We start from the raw sequence: 9,945 nt of genomic DNA, 5'->3' as shown, positions 1-9,945 counted from the left end.
AGCTGCGGCCACCTCAGAGGACCTTTCTGTCAGCGTACAGGATTATGCTGAGTATGTGACCGGATACATTAGTATCTGTATTGACAACATTGTGCCCACCATACAAGTCAGGAGGTTTCCCAACCAGAAGCCCTGGATAAACAGTCAGGTACGCCACAGGCTGCATGCACGCTCTCATGCATTCAGATCAGGTGATGAGACGGAGTACAAAGCTGCAAAGTACAGATGAAGGAATGTGCCCCTTTGCCTGGGCTATGTATTGTTCAGTGTTTAAAGGACGTTAGAATTGGCCCACTTATGAAATCTTTCACACAAGAAAGCCCTGTTGTGTCCATGGATGGATTCAGGAGGTGGCACTGGCCACCACCAGAATCTGATTGGCCAATGCTGGTGCCACCCTCTGTGCCACCCCTGGTGCCACTCCTGCCTGCACTGTCACCCTCTTTGAGACCTCCAGCCACAGCACACACACACCAAGAGAGGAGGTACACACACACCAAGACCCCCCCACCTCCCCTCCACTAACTGTCTCACCAGGCCAGGTACGCACAGTCCTGAGGAAGATCAACCCCCGCAAAGTGGCAGGACCGGACAACATCCCTGGGAGGGTTCTCAGGGAATGTGCCAGTGAGCTGGCTGATGTTCTCACCACCACCTTCATCCTCTCCCTCAGCCAGAGCATTGTTCCCACCTGCTTTAAGACCACAACCATCGTCCCCCTTCCCAAGAGGAGCCCGGTCACCTGCCTGAACGACTACAGGCCAGTGGCACACACCCCAATTATTATGAAGTGTTTTGAGGCTGAGGAGGTTTGGCATGTCGCCTAGGATCCTTTGCAACTTCTACAGCTGCATCATTGAGAGCATCCTGACCAGCTGCATCACTGTCTGGTACGGCAGCACTACTGCTATGGACTGTAAGCGCCTGCAGAGAGTGGTAAAGACTGCAGAGAAGATCACCAGGACTCCACTGCCCTCTCTGCAGAGCATTTACCACCGCAGGGTGCGTAGGAAAGCTGCCTCCATCCTCAAAGATCCAACCCACCCCCATGACAGAGTGTTCGCCTCCCTACCCTCTGGCCGGAGGTTTAGAAGTGTGAAATGCAGGACCTCCAGACTGAAAAACTCTTTCTTTCCCTCTGCCATCAGCCTCCTAAACAGCTGAGGAGTTTATTACCAGGAAATTAGTGATGTACTGTTTACATTCTCAGTTTGCACATGCATAATTGCACATTGACTATTGACTGCTGCACATGCTGCTCCAATGCAGCATACATTTATTATATTCTTATGTATTTTATTATATTGCTGCATTTGCTGCTTAAAGTGCCTTAGATTTTGTGTTATTTGTTTATCTACTTTATATTTGACTTGTATTTTTGTGGCATTCATGTGGACAGCAAAGTAAGAATTTCATTGTACAGGGAAATATGTTTCCTACCTGTGCATATGACAAATAAACACTTTGACCTTGACCAGTAAATACTGACTGTAGCATGTAAACATACTGAAAGAGATGGACAGAAGAGGGGGGAGGAGCCAGCACAGATCCTACATTCTGTTGAATGTTGCAAAAAGTACAGCCCTGTGTATCAGTGCAGTGGTTAGCACTGTCACCTCACAGCAAGAAGGTTCTGGGCTCGAGCTTTGTGTTACTATCTCTACCACAAATCAGCAAGGAAACACCGCTGTGGGGGCACGAGTTAATTTGTTACTAAAAAGGCAGTAACTTTGGAAGTTCGTCACATGAACTGTCAAACTCAGACTGCTGAAGCCTCATAGTGTAGAGTCACCCACACTTTTGAATGTATTTTTACTGTGGAATATTCTTTGTGGGCATTTTGGGGCTTGTGATAGGCCGGCGACCTGTCCAGGGTGGACCCATCCTCTTGCCCAGTGTCAGCTGGGATTGGTTCCAGTCCCACGTGACCCTATTCAGGTCAGTATAGATAACGGATGCATGGATGTATCAATGCATATGGTGAGGTTGGACTACTCCTCAAATTGCATTTAATGTTGCATCACATGAAATAAAATGATAGGCTAGTATGTTGCACCACACATGGAGCTGCCTGTGTTAAGGTTGGTCTATTCATCCTGGTTCCCTCCCCCTGAGTTCAATGGCTTTTTTGAATGGGTTTTGGTTAGATGGCTGAAATAAAGTCTGTGGTATTGTCATGTTTTGTTCTACAACATAAAATATACCACTAAATACCTCTCTTGTGATTTGCTTTTACGTGTATTAAAAAAGGCAGTTGCTTACAAGTGGCTAAAAGAGTAACAGAGGCGGTCTGGGATTTTACACGTCATCACAGGAGACTAGTGAGTCTTACTGAACAAAACGTGGAAGTGTCATAAAGTGTTGTTTCTCACAAAGCTTATTTCCCACAATAATCCAAAAGTCGATGGAAAACTCCCATTTGGCTTTTTGCCGAGGGAACCAGGGTGGTGCTAATTTCTGGGTTGGCCCACAGAAATACGTCTTTCCTACGGCGCTATATAATCATGAGGCTTACCATAAGCTCTTGTAGGGCAGTATGAATATTACATCCAGGGCCTCCTCCATTCATTCTCAGCCAAATCTGACACATCCATCCAGCATAGTTTATTGGAGGCTGATGTATCACCGATGTATAATTATTATTAACCAGTGAAGTGTTCAATCATTAATATTAATACAGTATTTGAATTTAGAAGCACACCGACCTAAACAAGATGAAATTTCCATAGCAAAGTGGAGGCAAGATGAAAAAGATAATTGAAACAATGAACCAATGTTCAAGAAGTTCCAGCTTCTTTAACACCACAGATACAGTACATTGAAACATGAGATTAGAACAGTGAAACAATAAAATACTTGGTTTCCAGCAAAACAGACTGTAAATGACTTTAAGGTCAGGCCAGCCTACTACAGAGTAGGTGTGGTGTGTATTTAGAGGAAGAAATGTTGCATGATCTAGTCGGGTTAGAGAGAACAATGTGTTCAGTACTGTCTGCACAGTTTCAATGAGACACAACAGTTACGAGATCCATTTATATGTGCTACTGAGATTTTTTCTATTGTGTTTTTAGATTATATTCTCACAAAAGATTAAAAATGTCAGGATATACTGAAACTGAGCATCTTCATTCTGCTTAAAGCTACAGTATATACAGGGGTAAAGAATTATTTGATCCCCTGCTGATGTTGTAGGTTTGCCCACTTACACTTATGAAGGGTCTAAAAAAAAAAAAAATCACAAAAAAGCACATGATACAAATGTTATAAACTGAGTTGCATTTCAGTGAGTAAAATAAGAATTTGATCCCAAAGCGAAACATAACTTAGTACTTAGTGGAGAAACCCTTGTTGGCAAGCACAAAGCTAAGATGTTTGTTGTAGCTGGTCACCAAGTTTGTGAACGTCTCAGGAGGGACTTTGGTCCACTCTTCTTTACAGATCTTCTCTAAATCCTTAAGGTGTCTTGGCTGTTGCTGGCAACTCGAAGTTTCAGCCCCCTCCATAGATTTTTTGTAGGATTAAGATCTGGAGACTGGCTAGGCCACGCCATAACCTTAATGTGCTTCTTCTTGAGCTATGCCTTTGTTGCCTTGGCGGTATGTTTTGGGTCATTGTCATGCTGGAAGAGCCATCCTCGACCCATCTTCAGTGTCCTGGCTGAGGGAAGGAGGTTCTCATCCAAGATTTTACAATACATAGCCCCGTCCATTGGCCCTTCAGTGTGGCAAAGTCGACCTGTACCTTTAGCAGAGAAACAGCCCCAAAGCATAATGTTCCCACCTCTGTGTTTGACTGTAAGGATGGTGTTCTTAGGGTCATACTCAGCATTTTTCTTCCTCCAAACACGGCAAGTCGAGTTGATGCCAAAGAGCTCAATTTTGGTCTCATCTAACCACAGCAATTTGTCCCAATCTTTCTCTGAATCTTTTAGATGTTCATTGGCAAACTTCAGATGGGCCTGTAGATGTGCCTTCTTGAGGAGGGGCACTTTGCGGGTGCTGCAGGATTTCAATCCATGGTGGTGTACTGTGCTACCAATGGTTTGGTGTCTGTGGTCCCAACTGCCTTGAGATCATTCACAAGCTCCTCCTGTGTAGTTCTGGGCTGATGCCTCACTTTTCTCATGATCATCCTTACCCATGAGGCGAAATCTTGCATGGAGCTTGTTGGGTAAAATTATTAACAAAGTCATACTTTAAGGTTTATTCTAACATTTGATTGAATTAAGGACATAATTAGTAGAAGACTGACACTATGTTTGTTGATTAGTCAACCTGTGTGTTTACTTTGTTTGCATATGGTTATTCTATCATATTAAGAAAATGAATACTTAGGATTTAGTTTAGAGCACACATAAGTTTGCCTACTTACAGTATATGTTTCAGTTATGTTTACATAGTTAGTTGAGTATATCATTCTATGTGTTCACTGAATTTCTGGCCAGTATTTGCTATGTTAGTCAACTGGAGCACTGTTTAACATCAAAGGGGGGACTGGTTTATTAAAACACTGAATCTCATTAGATTTACAGCTTTGACAAAGAGGGTCCACAGTTAATTTATTATCACCACCTGGCTGAAGAGGCCAGGGAATTTGGGGTCACTGGGACACCAAGGGTAATAAACAGAGATTAGACCTAAAAGCCAGGAAGAGGAGACAACTTCAAAGGCAGGACCATATACATACACACACAGGCAAGACAGTTTAATTAGCCAAACAGAAAGCCATGTCTCATATAGTGTAGTTAGTAACAAAGAAAGAAGTGAGTGTAGGAATTTGGACAGAGTAGAATTTCCTCCCTCTTTAGGAAGCTGCCTTTCCCATTGGAGCAGGAAGGACGCAGGAGGAGGACGGATGGATAGATGGACCAATGGAACAGCACGAGAGGACCAGACCAGCCTACAATAGCACATTTCAAAATTGTATAAGTAACTGGGTTTCCAGGATGGTAGGCGTTCCCTCTCGTCCTGAAGACGAGTTGAACGGTTTTGCTGTTGAGGTCAGGGCTTCAGATAGAGACGGAACCCAGAGCTCTGTAAATTGCTTTATTCAAAGGTCCGTTCAGTTATGATAATAAATGTTTGAAAGGTGATATTTGACTCAGATTATTCTTCATAAAAGAACACGCAGCAAGCTCCAGACCGAGGGCGACTGATGGTTAGTTTGTATTTCTTCCATTTGTGAATAGCGATTCCAACAGTTGTCTCCTTCTTACCAAGCTTCTACAATCTAAGCAGGTCTACAATCTTGTACCTGATTTCCTTTGACAGCTCTTTGGTCTTGCCCATGGTGGTGAGGTTTGAATGGAAGATGGAGAAACTCTGTGGACATGTGTCTTCTATACACATAATGAATTGTCGTTAGGAGCACCTTCTTACAATGACAGGACTAATTTGTGCACCACATGAGCACATACCCAGTCTGTGGGAGCCAGAATTATTGTTGGTTGGTGGGGGATCAAATACTTATTCTACTCATTGAAATGCAACTCAGTTTATAACATTTGTATTGTGTGCTTTTTGGGGATTTTTTGTGGATATTTTGTCTCTATCCTTTAGAATAAACCTATGATAAAAGATACAGACACTTCATTTCTTTGAAAGTGGGCAAACCTACAACATCTGCAGGGGATCGAATAATTTTTTCCCCACTGTAGTTTTTTTTCTCAAATGTGTTTGGAGAGGTGCTGTCGAAGCCTCCTGTGACCCAGACAGTGCAGAGATATCAGCTTCTAAAAGGTTTTGGATGGAACTGACTTCTTTAACCAACCAGAGATTTTCAGTTTTGTTGACTTCTCATTTCTTGTAATTTCATAACCACAAATATCTGAAGAGCTGGGCGGAGCACAGCAGGTCGTAGTAGAGCACAGTGGAGCAGGGAGAGGGAGCGCTGGGTGGAGCAGAGTGGACTGACAGAGTTTCATGCTGGTGCTACCTTCAGTTACACAGTGTAACTTTAAAGGATTCTACAACTCTTACTAACAACACAGGAAACCAAGCCAAGCCACCATTCCACCACTGAAGGGCAGAGATTATACTTACTGTATGAGTAACTAACTGGATATTTCTGGAATCGCTTCTGTCACAACATAACTGACGTCAAGAACCCGCCCTTTAAAAACTGTTGGGTTGATTCAAAAACCACCCTGATAAGTGACTTGGTTACAAAGGGAAGTGGCTATTCAGCCAGGAATCCATTATGATGACCTGGCCTGCATTCATTACATTTATATCAACAGGGAACACAGGCTCACTGTGAGGCAAGCAGAACTGAGATTATACTCCTTCCATGATTTAGTCATATTAGTGTTTTTTTACTGCGTCCTCTTCATACACCAGGTAACTACATAGCGATTGGCTGCTGCAGCCCAAAGCGATATGTCGACAGACTTCAGCGTTCCCTCTGTTTCCAGATTGACCTACTACCCTTATCAATAAACCTCTACCATCCTCTGTTCTCTTTTTAACTTTCTCTTTCCATAGTGGAAAAAACAACACAGAGTTTCTAGTTCAGCACAACGTGTGCAGGAGCCCGGACTGATCTTGGCTTGTGTATACCAATCAGTTGCTTCACACCGAGTCAGCCTGGCACTGGTCCAAGCAGCTGGCGGCAGTCATAAGCAAATACAACTGAGGAGGTGAGTGTACAGTGTTGACCCCCAGCACCCATAATGGGTTGAATTGTGACAGAGATAATTGGGCTAATAGGTAATAGAATTGTTAGAACAAATGTGCTCCCTGAATGGCTCTGGTTGATGTGGAGATGAATTTTATCCAGGAATTCAGAGCTGTCTTAGAGTTCATTGGGTACATGGTGTAATGCTGCGTTCACACATACAGGCTGGGTCAAAAAACAGGTGTCATTCATTGTGAATGAGACCCGACTTTGCAGCCCTGTGCCCCTGTGGAGCACGACAAAGCCACACTAAAAGGGTGCAGAGGAACTCTCAACTTTATGCAAATATTTTCTGACATGATGCGAGCGATGGCCAGATGAGGGACGACCATCATCTTTATTCCAGCTGAAACAGAAATCACCACTACTCTGCTCTACTACAGGAAGGAACTTTAAGTAAAATGTAGAAAAACATTGTTACATTTTCAGCATTCCAGTTCTTTACAGCTTTTCTTTAAGGAGTTACTCGGACATAAAGAAGAACAATGTGTGTAAGCAAATAGCTGACATATGTAGCAATACCGCCGACTGCATTATAAAAGATGGACAAACCCTCCTGTGATGTCACCCACTGGTTTTCTGAAGAGAAGTTCTGAAGCTCAAGTCTGGCCACCTCCATCTTGGTAACGCTTCACTCTGCCTATCTCTGGCCAGTACAAACATGGGCAGAGAAGTGGAGCTCGGTAGACATCTAGTGGCTAACCACCTGTGGCAGGACCCTCCCACCTGTCACTCAAAGCATCCACACCCTTAATTAATGCACAACTTATGCATAACCCCCCCATCCTGGGAGTGTCCTGAGTCAAAACAATTATAGCCACCAAATCAAACACTTTGTTGTTCATGTCATTTTATCATGTAACTAATTCACCACAAACCTAAGTGTTTAGCCTTCCTAACAAGCTCCAACTACATTCACTGCTTTCCAAACTCATCATTCATCAGGCCACTGTTACCAGGCAGTGCTCTACTTTGTGCTCTACTTGGTCTGTTTATACAAGTAGGTTCAGAAGTGTTGCCAAAATATGATCGTAGATACAATGAGTTTGATGAACTGACGCATCTACATTAATGCCAGACTGGAGGTTTCGGGCAGGGATCATGTGTTTGTGTCCTTTGACTGCTGTGGTTGGGCTGCTGGTACAGAACAGCAGTAGACGCAAACATCTTTCAAGGCTTAATGCCCCTGTTAACTAAATGTTTTAGCAACTTCTTTATTTCCCCCACTGCACTCTTGTATTAAATAAACAAGTCTACCATATATATCCGGCCAAGCAATGACTCGATGTTATTATCTCAAACCAAAGCAGCTGTCAGCATCAACACGTGGCCCTGGTCCATCTTTGAATAGTAGGTATTTGGAATTCACAGTCAAGACACACAAAGGACGGTCTGATTTAAATGGCCTAAAAGAAAAAGCTATAAAGGGATTTCTAATCAAAACAAACAGGAAATATCTGATTTAAAGAGTATGTAAGCAACACTATACAGCATTTTGGTTCTTGACATTTTTCTGTTCTGTTCTTGACTCTGTGCTCTAAACACAATACATACAGAAAAGGATTTACTGTATGTGTGTGTCCTGTGAAAAATAAAAAACAGCATCACATTTTTCCTTTTAGTGCTGGACCAAACTGATAAAACTGACTGATTACACTAGAGAAATGAGATTTCCAACATCTCGTTTATAGCCACTGCTTTTGCAAACAAAATAAGCTAATTACTGAATGGAGACGGTTGTTCCAGCTGCCTAGCTGACCTATAAAGCTGTCATGGTAGTTTATGGTATGGGTTTATTGTCACCAATTTGTGTTAACAGCTGACTGAATCTGTCCTGGGATTTTCATGTTAAGCCAACTGCAAAACAATCTGAGAAACATCTTTTTAAGACAACTGCAGACATGAGCATCACCTGCAGCAGGATGGTGCCACCGGGAAAGCTGAGCTGCACACAGTACTTTGGAGCATTGTCCCATGAGAGGAGCTGCAGGTCTTCTATGGAGCTGTAGGACAATGACGTCTCCATGTAACCAGTGGGCTGCGGAGGAGAGAGAAAGCCAGTGGATATTAGAACGCCATTGTAACATTTACAGTACATACTGTATATTTAAACAGAGTCAGAGGAGAAAAGGGCTTTTATTTTTACTGGCAGTCAGCTGGAAAGACAAAAAGAAACATATCCCGAGCTAACCTGCCCTGAGTAAACACCAAGGCCAAACAAAACCTCCAAACACAGTGTGATGGCAAAGGCAGTCGCACAGTACACAGAGTTGTCTTTATCGCCTGTGGTGACACTGGAAGCAGAGCCAGGTGGTCATTGAATGCTGAAACAAAGTGGAAAATCAGTCTAGCAAAAGCCATTAATCACACAAATACACAAGTATCACCTAGAAAGACGTTGTTCACGTAGCTTTGAGTCAACACACACACACACACACACACACACACAGAGAAATGTGATGGCAGAGCTGTGATCCCAGTCTGACCATAGTGAAAAATGGAAGCAGATGCGATTAACAGGCCACAACCTGTTTGCTAGTCTCAGAATGATCAGAGAAACACTGAAAAATGACCACATCTCTCGGGAACAGGACAATCAGAGAGAGAAAAGGAGTCTAAACAGATAAAAATAAAGCTGAGTGAAGGCCATGAGGAAGCTATACATGTTTTAACCACCAGGAGATGCTTGAAAAGTAATGCCAGAGTGTTTCTATAAAAAGACACGTGTCTGTCGGCAATGCAGAAATAGCACTAAATGAATCACCAATTTATTTCACAGATGTTAGCATCACTACATGACTTAGTACCAATTACTGCTGATGGGAGACCAACTGTATATTCACATAAATAGGCCCTGCAGACGTCATTTACAGTGGCTGCTGCTGCAACCTACTTAGGCAGAAAGGTTTTCTGGAACTTAGCAGCATTTGTTAAATGTTCCTCTTCATTTAGAAAACCTGAGAGACTCACTCCGAGTATGCCGGACATTCCCTGGCTGGCACTTTTCCTCTCTCTTCGACTCTTTAAAGAGGAGAAGCGTAAACTCTCAGCAGCTGAGTGGACAAACAAAATGTCAGCTGGATGGAACCAGTGACAGACGACTGTGATGTATTCACAAACCTAGGATGAGTTCGATTCTTTGTAAAAAGTACTTCAGGAATTCTTTGAAAGCCTGCACTCCAAGTTTATCAGAGGATAAACAGTTTTAAAAAGTGACTCTTCTCAGTTAAGTCTGACAAGCAACAGATCAAGACAGCAGCTGATATAATA

The 9,945-nt window shown here is 43.0% G+C and overlaps 1 protein-coding gene across 1 annotated transcript in view; it reads right to left on the bottom strand.

Moving 5' to 3' along the window:
* cmip (c-Maf inducing protein) overlaps positions 1–9,945 on the bottom strand; it is a 56,877-nt gene that overhangs the window by 26,690 nt on the left and 20,242 nt on the right. Inside the window, exon 2 of the mRNA XM_020612657.1 lies at positions 8,588–8,713. Coding sequence (XP_020468313.1) covers positions 8,588–8,713 — 126 coding nt within the window. The remainder of the gene's footprint in view (positions 1–8,587; positions 8,714–9,945) is intronic.

Source organism: Monopterus albus, unplaced genomic scaffold, assembly GCF_001952655.1.
Source record: "Monopterus albus unplaced genomic scaffold, M_albus_1.0 scaffold127.1, whole genome shotgun sequence".
NCBI classification, from domain to species: domain Eukaryota; kingdom Metazoa; phylum Chordata; class Actinopteri; order Synbranchiformes; family Synbranchidae; genus Monopterus; species Monopterus albus.
This window is presented reverse-complemented; position numbering and strand designations above follow the sequence as displayed.